At 41.7% G+C, this 21611-nt stretch overlaps 1 protein-coding gene and 1 long non-coding RNA gene across 4 annotated transcripts in view; both read right to left on the bottom strand.

The window, feature by feature from the left end:
* The window catches only part of LOC308100615, a 307745-nt gene that overhangs the window by 519 nt on the left and 285615 nt on the right, over positions 1-21611 (bottom strand). The window lies entirely within an intron of this gene.
* Positions 409-20809, bottom strand: LOC308100487 (UTP--glucose-1-phosphate uridylyltransferase-like). Of its 3 annotated transcripts, none has more exons than XM_080449551.1 (10): positions 20766-20809; positions 15897-16012; positions 14071-14175; positions 5836-6021; positions 5236-5369; positions 3301-3598; positions 2887-3084; positions 2166-2408; positions 1305-1409; positions 409-726 (listed from the first exon to the last, which is right to left on the bottom strand). In XM_080449551.1, the coding sequence occupies exons 2-10, from the start codon at positions 15993-15995 to the stop codon at positions 619-621; spliced, it is 1476 nt and encodes a 491-aa protein (XP_080305677.1). In that variant the 5' UTR covers positions 15996-16012; positions 20766-20809; the 3' UTR covers positions 409-618. The 3 variants fall into 3 exon arrangements, with proteins under 3 accessions (XP_080305677.1, XP_080305678.1, XP_080305676.1); XM_080449552.1 differs by lacking the exon at positions 20766-20809 and adding an exon at positions 18609-18758; XM_080449550.1 differs by lacking the exon at positions 20766-20809 and adding an exon at positions 16962-17301.

Below are 21611 nucleotides of genomic sequence, written 5' to 3'. Positions count from 1 at the left end.
ATTCATCAATGATATTTAAGATTGTGTCTGTGGTGAATCGAACATTCTTACATTTGGGTAGATTATTAAGAAGGAAGATGGATGATGAGTAAGATCAAAACGATTCAGACCATTGGTTCTCAAAGTGGGGTCCAGGGACCCCCAGGGGTCCTTTGGGGGGGGGGGGTTCCAGGGGGTCCCCAGCAAAAGCAGTTAACATAGCATCACAATCACCTTAATCACTTTATCCATGTATATGTTGGCTATTCAAAAAGAGCAGATCTACAAGCTCACAGCGCATCACTTCGTGCCGCGCTGCAAGCTTGTACATCTGATATTTTTGAAATTATTTGAAAAATATCGAACATTTTGATTGATTTCGATTTTTTTTTTTAACACAGATCTTCTCTTCTGGGTGGGGGGGGGGGGGGTCCTTGGCACAAAACATTTTCAGATGGGGGGTCCGCAGCCAAATACATATCAATTTGGGGATCCTTGACATGAAAACATTTGAGAACTACTGATTAATACTGTATGCGTGTGTTCTTTTCCCTGTAACAGTCCTGACATTCATTAGTGTAAAGACACACACATGCCCTTTGATCGTGAGTCTCTTGAAGGTTCTGTCCACAGAAGCCCTCAATGATCCAGGATGCGCAGGTTTCCTGAAACAATCTTGTTTTCCAGCAACGCTCCGGGAGGAATATCAATCCTATCACCGTGATTGGCTATGATGATGACTGTTCCCTGATAAAAAAAAATTGTGAGACAGACCAATGTAAATATTCAGCAGAAAAATCATAATGAACCTAGTCTGTTTAGTTTTAAACATTTTACTTTGAAAACTGAAATGTCTGAATATAGTAGAAGGCAATAGTAGGATGGAGTGGTGGGTTTACACCCTCCTTTTTACATCAACAATCTAAAGTTAACATCTAAATTTACATATGTTATTGTTTGGGTTAACCCATTAAAACCGGGTAAGCATCTGTGTCATTTTAGATATTTGCGTTGGCCATAAAAAAAATGCAGATATTCAAGTTCACAGCGGTCACTTTGTGCCGCGCTGCGAGCTTCTACATCTGCTTTTTTTGAATATCTTTGAAAAATCTTGAAAGTGTGCAAACTAGTGGTTTAGAAGGCATTTGTAGAATCGGCCTCAGGTCTTAATGGGTAAGAGATGAAATGAGGTGTAAACTCAACTTTTAAGTATTCACTCTGATTAATACAACTCTTTTTCTTAACAAAAGTACAGTTTTAAGAGATAATATCTGAAATTGAAAAAGGTTTGATAAAGTTTGGATTGTTCGGGCCAGAAGGTGTACCTTTAAGGAGACATTCTTTCCAAAGGTGACATCCCCAGATACCGTGAGGTGATCCAACTCCAACATGTCTGGTATGCTCTCAAACCTCGTCAGGAAGTCATGAACCTAAAGGGAAAATATGATATTATCATTAACATCTTAGTGATTTGCCAATTAATTGGCATTATTATGATATTATGATGCAATATCATCATATATGGGCACAGAACTGGCAACAGGAGCTGTATCAACCATTACAAATAAAAGAATGTCTGTCATGATCTGATCAAATATGATGTTATTTTGCCATGATCTGATCAAATATGATGTTATTTTGCCATGATCTGATCAAATATGATGTTATTTCGCCATGATCTGATCAAATATGATGCTATTTTGCCAGGAGTGAGTGCGTCTGTGCAACACACACACACACCACACCACACACACACACACACACACCACACACACACCACACACACACACACACACACACATTTTTCCGGTTTGCACTGAGCAAATGTGAGAGAGCTCTCCCCCTCTCTCTTATTGAAGTGCTCCGCCACCACACTTTGAATTAGGTGGTCGACCCACGCTGACGCTTCACTACCACTGAAGGCACAGTACACACTGCACATTTTACAATGGATTTTCGGTCACAGACACTCATCAACGGTCCAATGTCGGCTTGGTGTGTCACAGCCTTAACATGTATGTCTATTGGTCTGGGAGGAAGGGAGAGCATCCAGCGGAAACCTACAGTGCATGAACACGGGATGAACGCGCAAACTCCACGCAGGAGTCTGTCGAGTTTGAACCCAGGACCTTCCATCGTGGCAGGCACCCCTAATAAATCTGTGGAATGGCCTGTGATCTCTCTACCTTGGTGAAGGAGCTGCCCAGCTTGACGTGAGGCGTGGTTTTGAATTCTCTCAGGTTGCTCATAGTGAGTGAACCAGCATCCAGGCTGTACAGGTTGGACATGACCAGCAGCAGGTCTGACGATGTTTTGACGGGCAGGAAGCGGCTTCGTGGAACGTTGACTCCTAGGGCATTCGTGAAGCTTTTGATGGCAGCGCCGACGGCCGTCTCCAGCTGGATGACGTTCAGCCCCCCATCTAGAGTCTGGAGGGAGGGTTGGAAAATGTCTCTGTTAAGTCACCTTCAGACAAAGTGTTTAAAAAATATATGTCCACACGGCTTATAGTTCCTGTGAGGATCCAAAACAACGACGTTTGAGTCTCAATCCCACTTTACTAGGAAATACAAATTTTGACAATTACTATAACACAATGTGAAGTCCCTCCTCTCTAGCAATTTCATTGGTTGTTTGACCAAAGGTCCGCTGGTCATCAAATTATTGGCTTAGGAATGCGACAAAAACTAAAAAATATCCATGAATTCAAGTCTCCATGGGATGAATAATCGATAGAAACATATTTTATATAGATATTTTTTTGGGTGAACTATCCCTTTAACATGCAGCGTGGCTGAAGTTAAGACAGGTTCAAATTAAGTGCACACAAAACACGTCAAACAACAAGTGTTCAAATAAGCGACCTGTGTCATATGACCATGGCATTCTTAGCATTGGTCCTGTCACCTTTGGGTTGACGATGATCTCAAGGTCCATGGCGTTCTGCTCCTGCAGTCTCTTAATGGCCGGTAGAGAGATCCACAAGTTGTTGGTGTTAAAGATCTTGAACTTGGTGACTGACTTGAACTCATCCACGTGGGCCTTGGGCACCTGGGCAATCTCCAGCAGCCTCAGGTGGTCATTGTAGTTGATGAGAGTACCACCCTGTGGAGGGAGGACACATGCACAATAAAAAAAACATCAGAAATATCTTGAAAATATGTGCAAATCTTGTATGTTTTAAATGTTTTGTAGCCAAAGAAATCTAAAATGACAGAGATGTGTTCCCGATCTTTAAGGGTTAAAATAAATGCATAAAAGATAAGGGAAAGACCATCCTTGGTTCCTGTGTCTGAAGTTAATTCAGTGCGACGAACACACCTTAACGTCAGCCCTGGTCTTGTCTGTGACCTCCATGATGAATTCACAGCGCTTGTCCGGCGGTTGGCTCATCAGGTGGTTGAGGATGAACAGGTCCACGGTGGCTCCCAGGTTGTCGATGTTGGACACAAAGATGTACTCCTTGCCCTCGGCCAGCAGTTTGTCCAGCAGACCAGAGTTAGAGAAGCTGGCGTAAATGTCTCCGTGGCCCGGAGGGTACCAGGCCTCCGCGTTCTCCCCGCTCGTCCCCATGTCTTTGGCTATGGGCAGCAAGGATTCCTTGTTGATCCTCGGGTACCTGGAGGTTTGGGAGGAGGGGTAGGGATAGAGGGAGGGGGGTCAAGATGGTGAAGGTTAAACTGGAAACAGACTTCTTACATCGGAAACAAGTCCCCAGGACCTTTTTGTGTTATCCTTTTAGCTTTAACCCATTCAATCCGGGAACGCCATTTTAGATTTGAGCTATAGTGTATTCTTATACTTTGGCCATGAAAAAATAGCAGATATAAGCTCATAGCGCAGTTTTTTGAAAAACCTTACGTTGCTATAATCAGGTTCTCAAACTTTTTCATGTCAAGGACCCCCAAAATGATATGTATTTGGCCAAGGACCCCATCTCAAAATATGACACGTGACGTGTGACAATCAGTTTCACTTGTGAACAAAAACAGAAGGCTGGACAGGCATTCGGGAAAGAAATGCAATACTACTACTGCTAATGTTGCAGTATATGGGGAAAGGGTGTGGTTATCTGCTCTGGTTAAAGGTACATAAAGATGGGTTGGTTACCCGTTTTAATTAAAGGTACATAAGGATGTGACGGGATCAGGGGTGTCCATCATGGACAAACATGTCTGTGGCAAGACTTGTCTATGTCCATGGCCCTAATTATTATTATTATTTTTAAATATTCATAATCTAATCTTTAAAACAAATTGTGAATAATTTTGGTAACTCATAAAGTGCCGGGATGACATGCTCATTAATACGTTGCAGGATATTTGTGGTATTGTACGTGATACCTGTACATACCACGTACCGTATGCGAGTCAAGTCAATAGTATGACCACAGTGGAAAAAGAGCAAAAACATGGCATGTCATCTGTTGAGAAGGGGCACCAAGGCAAAGGAGAGCAGAACTGGACAAAGTAAAGCCAATTTTCGTCAGTTGAGAGAAAGTGTGTCCAATAAGTGTCCAATAACAACAATAACAACTAAATTATAATAACACTCAACAAGTATAATCCATGGAAACACTTGATCCACAGCCTCACCATCAGGTCTCCTCCTCACCTCTGATCAAAGTTAGGCACCTTTGCATCAAACTATTGTGACACTGCATTCCTTTCAATCCTGCCATGCCCTTCATTAACCACTATAATCATGTACATAATTATCTGTTTTGAGATAAAAAAAAATCCTTTGTTCCATCGGCATGCTTTCTCATCAACATAGATTAGGCCTACTGTACCTGTTCACCTTAATGGAAACCACAACTATTGAAGCTACGTTGACCAACAAAAAACTAGTTTAGCTGGAACTTCCTGTCTCCTCCTGTCCTCAAGTTTCACTGTCCTCTGAAAAGCCATCTGTCTATATACTGTAATAAAACATTTGGAGCTAGGCCTATGTGTTTCTGGTAATATTATTGATCACTTATTTTGCATGTCTGTGGCAAAAAAAAAATTTGGATGGAAATGTCCATCACAAGCTGGCATGGTGATGACCCCTGGTTGGGATTACCTGCTCTGGTTAAAGGAACATTTGATGTTTTATGTAAATGTTTGTATGTGTTTGTTTGTTTGTTTGTTGTATAATGAAACTTTTTGTACTGCTGCTACCCTGGACAGGGCTCCCTCAAAAAAGAGATCTTGTATCTCAACAGGATTTTACCTGCTTTGGTTAAAGGTACATTATGAAATGGGTTGGGGTTACCTGCTTTGGTTAAAGGTGTGGATCTTGACGCGGTGGTGGGTGTATTTCTGTAGGATCTTCTTGGTGTCTTCGTCTGTGTTGAAGGAGTTCATCAAAACCAGAGGCACGTCCGTATTGAAAGTTTTGTTGAGGTGCTGAGAGTCACAGAGAAAGAAGTGGAGAATTCACCTTTTATGTCTTTGGCTACATTACAAAGATGCCACCAACTCGTCTTGACTATGTATCCTCGGAATGATTTTAGTTTGTCAAATAAGATACCAAATGTACATAAAGCATATTCGCCATTGTGCTACAATTAGCATCTCTAATCCGCCTCTAACTAGCACTTCAAACTGTGACAAACAATGTTTGTCTATAAGGGTCCATTTGGTAGCATTTGTACACTACACAGGATTTTCACCATGGTAATCTCAACATCAAAACATTGAGAGGTGGATTTCTAACTAAAGAACTCAAAAAGACCCCAAACACCACACTGTAGAATCCTGAGTGTTAATTTAACTCTGAGAGGAATAACACTCAGGATTCTACTGTGCACTGGTGCATCAAATCAAAAGCCAACATCAGACATGTGCTCTATCCATTCCTATGGTCTCCTACCTCGATCTGATGGACGGTGAGGTCCAGGAAGGTGTTCTCATTGCGTACACCGATGACACTCTTGGGCCCCTTACAGCCCATGCTGGTTCCCAGGCCTCCGTTGAGTTTGACCACGACCAGTTTGTTGAGGCTGTCAGTGATGCTGTCTGGAAGACCTTTGGCTTTGATCTTCTCATAAGGCTGGATCTATTGGGAACACAGGAGAGGGGGGACGGATAGTTAGCATTGGTGTTAAAGTCTTACTGTCAATATTTTAATACTCATGACTGTTGTGCTTTCACTGAGGAGCCACGTCAAAGACCATTTACTATTTCAGGGAGAATGTTTTGCTTCAATATTATGAGTTATGTTCTGTTGAGATTTGAACAGTGAATAGAGTTATTAAAATCTTTTAAAATGGCCCGGACCGCTGGCGTAGCGGTCCGGGCACCTAGGCAACAATGTAGCCTGACAGTGCGTCGCGGGTACGAGTCCCGATCCCGACGGCCTTTGCTGCGTGTCACTCCCCATCTTCCCCATTTCCTGTCAGCCTACTATCCTATAAATAATAAAGGCATAAAAGCCCCAAAATAAATCTTAAAAGGAAAATCTTTTACATTTCATTTGAAAAGGTGTCCTGCTTGTGCCGTTTAATTATAGATGTTGGCTGTCAGTAGAGTACTGGTGCAGTTTTTGGAAGCTATATGGTATATGGTGGACCTGGGGCAGGATCTACTGGCAGCAGCATGAAGCCTAATTTATGCTCTGTAGTACGATAAGTCACTCGCCATTAAGATGCTGATCTTGTCGGCAAGAGGTATAAATTCAGCTTTAGAATTTGCTTCACACCCTGCTATTACACAACCAGGCTGTGAAACCACAGAGAAAGTCACATTTGTCTAACAAAAGGTCTAAAAGCCCTCAGTGACTCACGACAAGGACATGAGATGGAAGTCACTATACAGGGAATGGGTAAAGACTCTTTTTGCTCATTTATCCAAATGTGTAAAATAGTACATGAGCAAAATAAAGCAAACACAGTATCAAGGGGCTTCCAAAATAAATAAAAGAAGAAGACATTTGGACAAAATGGAATAGGGGAAAAAATAAACATATTATGAAATCATAGGAAATATATGGTGTTCACTGATAATAAGGTTGATCTGAAGAAAAAGTGACACTGTGGTTCAGCAAACCAAGAAGGAGAGACAGATCGGGTCAAAAGGCAGGCAGTCAGCTTCAAGTAAACACAAGTCAGTTTGTTTACGGAGGTGAAAGTAGTATTACATAAGCCCTGAGCCTTTACTCCAACTCCCTGCCATTAGACAGGGTTCATGTTAAGGTGGTCCAGCAACATTAAATCAGTCTACCAGCAGAGAACAAAATGTGCTTCTGTAGCGTATTAGTGCCTTCCCAGGTGGGTTGTAAGGAGACGCTATTAAAGAATTAAGTCCCAAAGCTCTATTGGAATTTGAAAAAGAACAATTAACAAATATACAATATTTTAAATTATAAATAAAATGACGGTAAGGACGCTCGGGTGGGGCAGTGATAAAATGCCTGCCCACCACCGCAGAGGTTGTAGGTTCGAATCCACTGTGGTGCGGCTTGGTCGAGCATCTAAACCAAAACAATTTGCCCGTCAGCAGGGAGTGTTATTTTTGCCTTCTATATTAAACTCATATGAACTGATATACTGATTTGCAACTTATGTATGAGTGAGCAGACACACCCTATTACATGGGCACATTTCCTAATAATGACAACTACAGGAATCCGGTACACTTCCTCTTCTCCTCCGTTTTCTGTGGAAGTTCTTGACCTCCTACTTCTCAGTAACTGCTGTCAACTACATTGACGCGTCATCTTAGGTCACCCGGTCATTGAGTGAACTGTTTCTCATGACATGATTACGGGTGGTCCATGTCTGTCTCTTCTTGGCTATAGTGGAGTCTCATGTCATTTTCTGGTTCAAACCTTGCCCTGTACATATTCTGCAGGTATGTCAGCATGAAAATACTACTGTCACAAAGATACGTAGTTACAAAAGGTAAAATACATTTAGCGTTTACTGTAAGCTCTGGGAATTCTGCCTGACAACTCATCCAGAACTTCACAAGGGACTGTGAAGTTCTTCACATTCCTACATTACTGAATGCATGATCAGGGACCACATGCAATACCTCCACGGACCACCAGTGGTCCACGGACCACCAGTTGAAAACCCCTGATGTAAATTGGCATAAATGACAGACAGACAGACAGACAGACAGACAGACAGACAGACAGACAGACAGACCCACAGACAGTTCGTACATTGCCCTTTAAAAAAAGGAGGCAAAGCCTGGGCCTATCCATGAAGCCGATGGGTTGGTTTGGCTAATCAGGGAAGCGGATGCCTACACCCCAACAGACACTCCACTAGTGGGGGTCAAGGAAAATGTATTTCAAAGGGTCACTGCTTCTTTTTTCAGCACGCTATAAAATCTTCCAGTGACCCCTCATCCTAAATATCGAGCGGTCCCTTAGAGACCTTCAGTGGAGTGTTTGGAGTGCAGGACCCAAACAGTGCTGACCATTTGATCTTTGCTGCCTCCACATCAGCTGATTTTTATTTTGAAATCTAAGTAAAGGACAAGACCCTCGAGAGATTAACAGCGTGACACATGTGCGACACACAGGACAAAAAAAGACAGCAGCCATTTATGTTCTATGTAAGTATGCATGAGTATGCGTTTGCTTGTGCGTGTGTACAGGCATGTGTGTGTGTGTGTGTGTGTGTGTGTGTATGTGTATGTGTATGTGTATGTGTATGTGTATGTGTATGTGTATGTGTATGTGTATGCGCGCGTGTGTGTGTGTGTGTGCCGTCTTCAAGTCACTTGAGGATGACGCACTTGACACTTGTGCCACGGTAATCATGTGTGGATAATGGTTATTTTTAAATGCTTTACGTGTGGTAGGGATTACTGTAGTGTACTGTTTATGTGTCTATATGACTATACCGTACGTACACATATTACAATATGTATTTCTATACTGTAACACATAGAGGAAAACCTCGTCAGGTCCTGTGACCAAACCGTTTGCTACTTTTTTGCACCTATCACTTTGAGCAGAGAGCACTTTATGAGCACGTTAAAATGAAAAATAAAAAATATTTTCCTAGTCTCTGTCTAAAGAGTCTTCCTTAATAGTTTATGCAGAGAGCAAGCCTTTTTCTGACAGTTTTCCTTTGTGTTTTTGAGAACACAGTCAACCCTGAACAAAGGACAAAAAGGGGCACAACAGTTTACCCTGTACTACTGGAACACATCTGTCTAAAGAGTCTTCCTTAATAGTTTATGCAGAGAGCGAGCCTTTTTCTGCCAGTTTTCCTTTGTGTTTTTGAGAACACAGTCAACCCTGAACAAAGGACAAAAAAGGTTTACCCTGTACTACTGGAACACATTACATATATTATTGTATTGTATATTATTGGATTACTGGAGTTTGTACAGTAGTGTTTATATTTTTATCTTTTGTATTTTATGCTGTTCAGTAAATACACACAGATACTACCATCATTACCAACCATACTATGTTCTGTAGTATGCTGTACATTCATACAAGGACAATGTCAACATGCTTAGAGGCTGAAACCCTGTACAAATATGTAAATATGGTTACATTTGTAAATTAGGTTTATGAACCCAGTGTTCAGTGTTATCTTTGGAGTTACATAATATTACAAATAACCAACAGGACAACGACACAAGCCACTGATAACCCCTCTATGTAACCCAGACCAAACATTTTAGTCTAAAAATAAATCATCTACCATTTTGTAAAGAGCGACATCTACTAAAAAATGTAAAGTATTAAATAAGGGTTTTAAGTCATTCGTTATTATGTGGACAAGTGCATATTACATCATCATGGCCTTTTAAATCCAGTGTGACAAGTTGATGCCAAGTAACACTATACTGCATTTCCTAATTCCTATGAATGAACACAAAAAGAAAAACACATTCCTGGAGCAACACCCTTTATCTTTTGTTTAGTCCTATGTACTGCATGCCTGTCCCTGAACCCACTACAGTAGGCTGTGGGTCATGGAGACGTTCTAGAGATAAGGTTTCAACATTCTCTGAGCGGCCTTTAGCAGTGGTTCTCAAACTTTTACATGTCAAGGACCCCCAAAATGATATGTATTTGGCCGCGGACCCCCATCTCAAAATATGTTGGTCCACGGACCCCCAGAAGCAAAGATTTGAGTTTTTAAATATATTCAACGATTTTTCAAAAATAGCAGATCTACAAGCTCATAGTGTGGCACTCGGTGCCACTCTATGAGCTTATAGATCTGCTATTTTTGAATAGCAAAACTATAAAATATGGTTAAAGTGGTCACACTATATTAACTCATTTTGCTGGGGACCCCCTGGTATCCCTCCAAGTAACCCTGGAGGTCCCCAGACCCCACTTTGAGAACCAAGGGCCTTTAGGACTATAAGCACATCAGCGGCCCAGCCTGTGCGGTGAAAGACAAAGCAGCCCCGACGGACGGACGGTGAGGATTCCTGGGGAGGGGACGGGGCGGAAATAACTGGGTGTCTGTCCAAATGTGTCTGGGGTTCCTTCCAGCGGCCTAGACGAGCAGTGGTTCTTAGCTCAAATGACCCAAAAGAGAACTAGAGAGACGTTTTTGCCCGGGACCCAGACTAGTGAAAATAGTAGATCTACAAGCTCACGACACGGCGCGAAGCGACGCGTCGTGAGCTTGTAGATCTACTATTTTCGTTCTAACGTTCTATTTATTTATTTATAGAAATTAGATTTTTACATTTTATTTATGACATACTTTCGAAAATTTTTGGAATTGTTTTTAATTGATGAAAAGCTTTTAGTTTAAACTTTTTAAAATATTTTAAAATAATATATATATATATTTGTTTTAATGTAGGAAACGAAAAAGGGGGATATCTACTTGCGACCCACAAAAATTGGTCCGCGACGGAAACAGTGGTCGGTCTAGAGGAGACAAATGTCACCCTCGTTCTCCAGCCTCACGCCTCCACCAAGGCGGAACTTTCGAATGCTGTAGCGGTCAAGCTATTCTTAGGCCTAACCTTCTGTCAGCCTGATGTGTATTTTGGGAGGTTTGGGGCTCTGGGTATAACGGTGTGGGAGTGGGGTCTGGGAGATAGTGAAATGTCACCACCATGGTGTTCTCAGATCTGATTACCCAATGATGGCACGATACCCGTTTCCTTTCCGTAGTAACATAAACCAAAGAGCTTTGCCTATAGTACATTCAAGACGATCAGAGAGAAGTGGCATCGACACCACATCACAGAGGTACCTCTGCATGATATATATACCATGAAAGTATATGTACTCAGTGGTGGAAGAAGCACTCAGATATTTTTACTTAAGTAAAAGTAGCAATACCACAATATAAAAATACTCTGTTACAAGTAAAAAGGCCTGTGCTCAAAATGTTACTTGAGTGAAAGTACAAAAGTATTGGCATCAAAATATACTTAAAGTACCAAAAGTAAAAGTAGTAAAATGTTTGAAAATAGCAGATCTACAAGCTCACAACGCGTCGCGATGCGAAGCGTTGTGAGCTTGTAGATCGGCTATTTTCAAATAGCCTATAAATAAAATAGGGCTAAAGTGGTTACTGTATGTTTTATAATATAATGATTTATATCTGCAAATTAACTAACAAATAATTGTAGTGGAGTAAAAAGTACAATATTTGCCTCTGAGATGTAGTGGAGTAGAAGTAAAAGTATTGAACATTGGAAATACTCCAGTAAAGTAAAAATACAAAAAAAAAAAAGTACAGTACTTGAGTAAATGTTACTTGCCACCACTGTACTGTAGCGAGAGGTTTTACCAATTAAGAGATCTGTAGCCTCTATAAACCCAAATAAACGTCAGCAGCTTTGACACAAATTCAATGAAGTTAGCCTCTTCTCAGTATTCCAGCAGGGAGTGTCTGCCCAAAGAGACATAATAGAGTTGGAGAGAAGCTGAACAGTCAATGGAGGCCACCATTGAGGTGTAGAAACGCACTCAGGCAGGTTTCATCCCCCTGGAACAGATCTCAAGCCTTCCTTCTGACTCTGTGCATCCTCTTGCATTCTTTGGCTTCAATAACTCTCACTAGCTGCTTCTAATCCTAATAATAATGTTTGAGTCAGCTGGGGTTGGGGGGGGGGGGGGGGGGGGGTTAGTGAATGTGTGAGTTGGCTGCTGGCCCATGAAGAAGAAATTCAACACTGGCCTTTCTGTCCAGCCTGGTCCCCAACATAACATTGCCCTAATCACGCACAGATTGGCACGTGACTATACTCAAGGACAAACTAATCTCGCTGATAGGTCAAAGAGACCACCATGTCATTCACGAGGGCCTGGATTTTCGATAAAGACCATGTTTATAGTCACAATTCCTTACACCAGGCCAAAAGCCATTCTTGTTGGCTGTCCAGTAAGTTTATAGCAGCCCGTGGCTGCTGGCCAAATGTGCATAAGTCTCCACTATTCCCCAGACCATGGCTGTACAGTAGATAAGAATGCATTTCAGTCATGTCAAGTAAGGATAATGGAAAGTTAGGAAATGTGGTGTGATGTGGTAGACGGTTAAGCTAAGTGGTTGGAAAGGTGTATTAACCACTTTCTTGGGCAACAATTCTCAAAATAAATCTCAGAAATTGCCATGCTCGCAATGTGACGCGTTGGGAGGTTGTGGATCAGCTGTTTTCTAAGCACGACACCAGCATAAGGTGTAAACAAATCGAATAACTTTATTAAAGCAAAGAGCAAGTAAAAAATGGGGGCTAAAAATAACTTAAAAATACCAAATTAGAATGAATAGGGGAATTAGATTAGGTGGGGAAGGCAAGTCTGAAGAACTAGGTTTTGAGGGCGGTTTTAAAATAGAGGGTGAGGGCAGCTTTGATGTGGGTTTATGACTCATCAGCAGAGGTGGGGACTTGTACTCGAGTCTCGACTTGGACTCGAGTCCCGATTTTGATGACTTTAGACTTGCTTGATCAAATCAAAAATAGACTTGGACTTGAATGCCAAAGACTTGAGACTTGACTTGAACGCCAAAGACTTGTGACTTGACTTGACTTGAGCCCTCTTGACTTGAGAGGTCAAGTCTTTTCAAGTCACTTAATACTTTACGGCAAGCCCAAATATAAAAATATTTAGTGTCCCATCAACTATTAACGTTATTAGTCAAAAATCCCGGCCCTCAGTGATACCTAGTGTCATATTGTAGTAGCGCTTTGGGTCGTCCGCTGGCCTAGCGGTCCAGGCGCAAACCACATACGCTAGTAATCCAGTTTGACGGCGTGTCGCGAGTTCGACTCCCGTTCCTGATGACCTTTGCTGTACGTCTCCCCCCCATCTCTCTCCCCATTTCCTGTCAGCCTACTGTCCTGTCCAAATAAAGGCATAAAAGCCCCAAAAAATATATTTAAAACTAGAAAAAGTGCTCCTCGGAGCACAGGTCTCCGCCAGGTCAGGTACGTTATTGTGGCCTCCTGGTGGCGCTATAATAGGCCAATGTGAAAAGGGTGCCATTTGTTCAAGGGCTTTTCACTGCAATCGGACACTGAATTCATGATTTGAGGCATTTTGTTCCAAAAATATGTTTGCAAAATTAGACCTGCTGGTGACGCTATAACAGGCCAATGTGAAAAGGGTGGCATTTCTTCGTCGGCCTAATAGAAATGTGCGTGTGAAATTTCACGGATATCGCAAGCTGCGTTCATGATTTGAGGCATTTTGTTCAAAACGGAACAATCCTGCAAACTTTGGAAGCCAATCTTAGGCAATCAGGATGGAATATGGGAAATCGGATAAATCCAAGTCGATCACATGACTATAGAGATACTGTGTACCGATTTGTGTGATGTTTGAACAAAATCTGTAGGAGTAGTATCATTAATGTGTTTTGCACATATCGGCCTCCTGGTGGCGCTATAACAGGCCAATCTGAACAAAATTCTGAGTTGGCATCCAGGGAGTGTGCGTGCACAGTTTCGCAGCGGCCGGGCCAACGGTGCCAGAGATTAGCTGCTAACGGACGGACAGGACGGCCACACGGACACACGGACACACGGACGGACATACGGACGGACAGGGGGTAAAACATCAAAGCAGCAATCGGTAATGTCTGTTAGTGTTAACTCGCTAGTCGCTATCATTGATGGGTGACCACTCATCAGCGTAACCAGCCTGTACTGTACTTACCGAGTCCTCTGGAGGTCTGTGGATCTTGGCCCATTCTATTCCTTCCTTGACTTGAAGGAATCTGTGGAAGAGTTTCTTGAAACCGTCAAAGTCCTTTCTGGAGATCTGAAACCAATCAAATGTCAACAGTCAGTCACTTTCTGCTTTGAGAGACGAAAGAAACACTAAAACAAAATACTGATTTTTGACACCAGTATAAGCAAGTGTATGGTATATTATTTGACTTTTATTTGTATGTTCTGGAGAAAAACTTGAATGAGATAATGGCAGTGAGACAAATAACTAATGCTATGTTACAGAAATAGTGGAATACTGTGATAAAGTTTCACAGTTGTCTAGCCTATTATCATTTCAATTTCTAATGAGAATCTACTAGCTTTTAAACTAGGGCTGGGCAATTAACCTCAAACCCGATATTTTGAACCAATAACCAACTTATAATCGAATAATTGAGACTTTTTTAATAATTTATTTTTTCTTATACTGTACATCAACATCAAAAATTTGAATCGATTTGTTTTAATAATCGACTAAATTGATTAGTCTGATTAACCACTTAACCCTGTATTATACTGTGTTGTATACAATGGTTTTTATTATCGTTAATTCATATTAATGGAGGCAAAAGTTTTAAAAAATCATGATATTGCCCATATTGTCCTATTTTAAACTAGCAGTGTAATCAGTCAAAAATATTGTCAACTAATGTGTGTTTGTTTTCAACCTGCCAGGTGCTACAATGCTTGGGTGTGGCCATAGAGGCCATCCAGTCATGACGTCTCTTTGTATGCTAAACTAACCTTGCGTCACCAGACTTTCCACCTCGGAGGAAAGCCTGGTACCCTGTGGTTCCGGGTGTGGTGGTTCCGGGTGTGGTGGTTCCGGTTTCTCGGCGCCGCTTTGTTTTGTAACTACTAGTTTAGTCGCTACGAGTTGGAATAAAGGATGGATATACCAAACAAGCTAAACTACGCCGCATCAAGGGTTTTATTGGGTAGGCCCTAAAATTATAATGCCCTTGATCGCTGGGAATTATTTTGGGTGATACCGGTACCCTTGGTTCCGGCCGTGTGGGTTCCGGCCGACTGATGACGCGCTCCCAACCGGATCAGAACCACGAAAATTGTATTAATCCCAGGCTAATGCTAGATCTGCTATTATTTATTTTTTTGCCTCTTCTTATATTACTTGACAATTTGGGCAATGTTTGACCAGTTTTTAGAGTATAGTTTGTTGATTACTTTTGATGCAGTAATGGTCTTTTTCTTTGCTTTCTTTCTTTTTTCAGGTATTAAAAAAAAATCTCAAAAGTCCTTAAATTGTCACTTCACTGTCATCCGGGGCCCCCCCAAAAAAAATCATGTGGGGACCCCCCTTGGGGTCAAGACCCACAGGTTGAGAACCACTGCTGTAGTTAAAGGGATAGTTCACCCCCAAAATTATTGTTTTTTTCCTATCGATTAGTCACCCCATGGAGACTTGAATTCATGGATATTTGTTAGTTTTTGTCGCATTCCTAAGCCAATAATTTGATGACCGGCAGCGGTTCCGGTAGGAGACACTTAAAGAGTCTCCTTTGTCTCCCCTACCGGAACCGCTGCCTACCGGTCCGCTGATCATCCAATTATTGGCTTAGGAATGTGACAAAAACTAAAAACTATCCATGAATTCAAGTCTCCATGGGGTGACTAATCGATAGAAAAAATGTTATTATTTGGGTGAACTAGTCTCACTGATTCACAGGACCAATTGCAAGCATTTCCTGTTATACAGTTAGGAGTGGACACTGTTCCAATTTCCCCGGCAGCAGGACTTCCTAATCCTACCTCAGCCTCTGCTCCCTTGGCCGTGGCCAGCAGCATCTCCAGCTCATTCTGCATGGAGACCTCATGCTGCTGACGGAGCTTCTCCTTGAACTCTGTCATCACTCCTTTAGTCAAGTCTGAGCAGTAGAGAGAGAGAGAAAGAGACAGACAGACAGACAGACAGAGATAGAAACAGACAAAGAACAGAATAGAAAGAGACAGAGACAGAGACAGAGACAGAGACAGAGACAGAGACAGACAGAGACAGAGAGAGACAGAGAGTCATAGAGAGAGATACAGAGGTAAAGTGAGACAGAGGCAAAGAGAGAGAGAGATATCGTATTATTACAAATATGAAATCAATTTTAAATAAATTAAAAAATGAAAAAGCGCAAAAACATTCCTATGACCAAAGTATACACAAACGTGAGCTTGATGAGCGTGATGCCTTGAGATTTTGTTTTAATAACTACATTAAAATCCCTGATGTTGCCAGGATACTATACGTTTCTCAGTCAGGAGGTTCAGAATTCTAGAGATTGGGACTGCAAAAACCCAATTTCATCCAGTCTTTTGTCCATAAATATGATTAATCTACCATTATCATGCTACCTCTGCTCCTAACATGCATAACATTCGCATCCATTACTTAATCTGGAGTGTTCACTCAACTCAGTGTAAAAAGGCTACCCATCAGAGTCCACTTACTTTTCAAGACAGCATTTGCAGGACTGCACAGATTTAAATCAAAACAATGTGTTGTCCTAAAATAGACATAGAGTAGGCTATACTTTCTTTGATGGCTATTCTTAGTTCTTTGTTATTACACTGGAGCTGTTTAAACAAATAAGTAGTAAACCCATTAAAAGTTGTCTCAGGGTAGCATAATTATTTCTGTGTGACAAAACAGACTATATAATAACATTCTAAACTAGGAATTAGTTTGGTATATTGTGAGTAAACTGTATACAAAAAGAAAATACAAGAAAAACATGCAATCCTTTTCCAGTCTTTTGACATGTAGCCTACACACACTAAAACCCTGTCAGTTAAATGAACTAAATCTGGACATGGTGAGACACTTACCCTCCACAGTTAGTGACATTGTACAACGCTATAAAAATATTTTAAAAATAAGAAATCAAAACGTGTCCGTTTAAGTCAAGAGGTAGTATGCTGGTAGTTAACGTCAGGGTCCAGTCCCCTGTCAGTAAGCAGAGATCAAAGGCGGTCACTGTCCTCTCCAAAACAATGTAGCCGTTACTAACTGCCAGTTAGTCCTCTCCTCTTACAGGACGGAATGTAATGTAAAGCACAGCGCTGGACCAACGCGCCTATTTATGATGACAGCTCACAGATGGCTAAACGACAAAAGGTTTGTCACTTTGTCACCACGGATCGGATGGATCTGTTGATCTGTTCTTCTGAGTATATAGACAACAGTACGGGGTGGAAAGAGGCAGAATAAGGACTTTATTCATGAGGCGGACGGACAGCACGTCACGCCCCCCCTGGATCATGGATGGAGCTGGAGGTAAACGTCACTAAACTCGTGGACGAGTTTAGTGAGTTTCTTTACTTTTTTTACCAATTCACCACTAACGACACAGTCTACAGCCACTGTGACACGCCACACACACACACACACAGGCACATGCAGGCATGGAAGAGAGAGTCCTCGTTTGTTGTTTGACTTCCTCGGCTTAAATGACACCACCAGCCACCAGCTAGCTTCTATGTAGCCTCGGATCAAGTCAAGACTATCATAGATGTATATTTTTTTAATCGATTTTGACATTTGCACATCTATCTAATACGTAAGTAAAAGACAGACTCGACAAAATCTATGATAGTCATCTTGATCCAAGGCTATCCTCCTCCATGCTGCTTGTCTGTCAAACAGGACGGGCAACATGCCACCGTGCATGTGCCAGCCTAGCCCTGAAACATGACATACTTGTTCCTGGTTTTTGAAATGTCTACATTTCCAACCCGTACATCTACATAAACCTTCAGATTTCAAATATAAAGTGCTGACCCCACGGCCACGGATGTAACAAGTTAAAACGCCCGGGTGTAAGTACCCGTATCTTCCGTATTGTTCAATAAAAAAACATTGTACTCCTATCGGCGGTCATTTTTTCATAGTTATGATGTATCAGAGTGCAGTACACCTCCCAACCGATAGGGTCGCGTAGTTGAAAGCATATGGAGAAAATTCTGAGAAAATGGCCACCGATCGGATTAAAATGCTCTTTATTGAACAATACGGAAAATACGGGTACTTAGACCCGGGCGTTTTAACTTGTTACATCCATGGCCGTGGGGTCATCCCTTAATATTTGACATCTGAACGTTTATGTAGATGTACGGATTGTAAATGTAGGCATTTCAAAAACCAGGAACAAGTAGCGCCATGACGCTTGTGACAGACGAGCGTCATGTGAACCATGGCTAGTGCCAGCCATGCCACCATGCATGACTACCTACCAGCCAGGCCAGCCATGCCACCATGCATGACTACCAGCCAGAGCCATGCCACCATGCATGACTGCCAGTGCCAGCCATTCCACCATGCATACCAGCAGGAAACCACGGACAGTGCTTTATCACACGCAGACTTGTCTTTTTATAAAAGCCACACATTTTTTGCAAACTCCACAACGGCCACAGTGACACAGGACTATGCAAAGGACAGGACTGTTTCTAACATGTAGCTATAATGCTACCCACCTTATTGCCTCCCGGGGGACACACACAGTGCTTTGATCTTTAAACAGGCCAATGAACCGGTTAAAAGTCTGAAAGGCGTCGGCAAATTAAATAGTTAAAAGTTGTGTCATCGTTTGTTCAGACAGAGTCCTTGGAACACAACGGTCCATCTGACTGTTTGTCTGTCTGTCTGTCCGTATGCAGCCAGCTGCTGCCTGAGAGCCAGGGGGAGCCAGGCCCCTCCCAGTCCCTCAGGACACAGGAAGTGTCAGCGAGGAACGACGAAAAGTATTGGTCAATGGCATCAGCCAATCAGGTCATGAGAAAAGCTGTCCTGCCCTGTCTAGTCCGAACTGAGTTTATACTGTATTTCATTCATCATAACGGGGAAAGATAAAGAACCTCTCACTCCGCTATACAGCTCCGAGATGAGGTTCTATGTCGTTACCTTCCAGAATCGGGTGAACGTCCGCCAAGGCTCCGCTGTTTACCCTTTTGTATACGTCGTATCCCAAAACTAATGGTAGATTCCAAGCCGTACGGATGTTTAAAGTTTGGTTCGGCGCATAAAATTTTAGGAACGGAGCGAAACTACCCGTTTAAATCGCTTATTTAGTCAGCCAGTGGCCATGTTTCCCATTAAACCCGGAAAACCCCCCTACGTCCGCTGCCAGTACTGCTCCCGGTTTGGCTACAATTTATGGAGCTAGTCAGGCTACTGCTTGCTGGCCTCAGGCTCACACCTACAACTCATCTATCTAACCCCTGCTCATTATGCTAGGGTGGGATGGCTCAGGGGTAGAGCAGTGGTTCTCAACCTGTGGGTCATGACCCCCAAGGGGGGTCCCCACATGATTTTGAGGGGGTCCCCAGATGACAGTGAAGTGACAATTTAAGGACTTTTAATACCTCAAAAAGAAAGAAAATAAAAATAAATGACTGCATCAAAAGTAAGAAAGAGGCAAAAGATATTGAAAATAGACGATCTACAAGCTCACAACTAATTTCACAATATTTATCTGTGGAACCGAGTCAAACTAAATTGAATGCCTCAACTCCTACATTCTTGTGCTTGTTAGGTTGGGGGGTTCACAGTTCAAATATGATAATTATGGGGGGTCCCCAGTTCAAATATGATAATTTTGGGGGGTCCCCAGTTCAAATATGATTATTTTGGGGGGTCACGGCTTGATAAGGTTGAGAACCGCTGGGGTAGAGGACAGAGTACAGCAACTTGCAATGGGCTTGGTCTATCGATACACTACACCACAAACACACCCATGTACCTGTCAAACTACTTCAAAAACGTCAATGACGTCCAGTATCACCACAACACCAGAGGAAGCTCCACAAATCACGTTCAAGTTCAACTGCTGTGCCACAAAAATGTGGAATGCCCTGCCAAACATGTAAATCCTCCTTACTCTCCTTCAAAACCGCTTACAGGTGGCTGCAATTCAGAACTGGCCCCTGTAAAAAGTCAAAGCCTAAACCCCCCCCCCCCCACCCCAACTGTTTACTGTACATATTTTTATTTTGTATTACTACTCGTTTATATGATGTCTTTGCATAGTATTGTATATATTTCTGTCATTAAATGTTTTTCGATGAGTTGAGTACAAAGGACCCCAATGGAAACAAGCCATAGCGCTTTCTTGGGTTTAATCCTTTTAGCAGACCTTGTATTGAACTGTACTTTCCTGTGCTTTTTTTTGCCAACTGCTAATAAAGTATTCAATCAATCAAATCAATCAATCAAGTATCCAGAGCAGTGGTTCTCAACCTTTTGTAGTTTCAAAGACCTCCATAACTATGAGTGTAAACACATATGTACACTCTCAAGAGATACAGACCTGTGAGGGTCCATTTGGAATCCCCTCAAGGTCAAGGAGCCACGGGTCCCTGGACCCTGATCTAGAGCTAAGCCTGCTATGTCTAGTGTAATAATACATAACCATTTTAGGTTTTTATTTAAAATAAAGAAAGAAAATGAAAACAAAATTCCTTTATTGTAATTTTACCCCTAATATTATACTGTAATGTATATCATTTGTCATTTGTGTTATTAGTTATTCTACTCTTCAGGTTGCAAGTCATGCACACAACATGCTCTTCAGGTTGCAAGTCTACATGCACACAAAATGTTTTTAAATTCAAATGTCCAGGCAGAGAGCTTACTTAATGGCAGATCCTCTGAGCAGGGTGACAGCCACAATACTGCTTCTCTGTTTGTATCACTAGAGTCAGTGGCACTTTGAAACTTGATAAGTGAAATAGGCCCTTTTAGCCTTGCCTTGTTTATATGTGAATACTACCCCCGTGTGGATAGATTAATAACTGCCGTGTGGATAGATTAATAACTGCAGAAACCGGTAAAACAGTGGTAGTAAACACAGATTGAGATTTCCTGCAGTGCCAGGATTGGGTTTATATTTATTTGATGATATTGTAGCCCTTAAAGGGATAGTTCACCCAAAAAAGAACTTATTTTTTTAATCAATTACACACCCCATGAAGCCTTGAATTCATGAATTTGTTTTTGTCTCATTCCTAAGCCAATAATTTGATGACCGTATGCATTTCCGGTAGGAGACACAAAGAGTCTACTTTGTGTCTCCTACCGGCTACATTAGCATTTTTCTGCCGGTAATCAAATTATTGGCTTAGGAATGCGACAAAAAAAAAAACCCATTGAAAATAAGTCATTTTTGGGTGAACTACTCCTTTAATTTGTTAATGTATAATAATTTGCAAGACAGACAGCTGCTAACAACTAAGCAAATTGTTAATCACTTGCTAGTAGATTTGATTACACTTACCACTTTAACATTGGCAAGGTCTTTTCTACAAAAAAGAATCTGGTAAAATAATAGTCATGACTTGTGAATGATTGAATTAAAGAATAACCTGGTAGTAGAAAGACAAACTGCCTAAAGGCATCACTCAAGTTATTGAACTAGGATATTAACTTTGCTTTGGATTTGAAAAATACCCAAAGCATAACATATTAAGAAATCATCATGA

The sequence above is a fragment of the Gymnoscopelus braueri genome (assembly GCF_963280865.1).
Source record: "Gymnoscopelus braueri genome assembly, chromosome: 2".
Classification (NCBI taxonomy): domain Eukaryota; kingdom Metazoa; phylum Chordata; class Actinopteri; order Myctophiformes; family Myctophidae; genus Gymnoscopelus; species Gymnoscopelus braueri.
The sequence above is the reverse complement of the archived record's forward strand: the minus strand, read 5'-3'. Positions and strand labels throughout refer to the sequence as shown.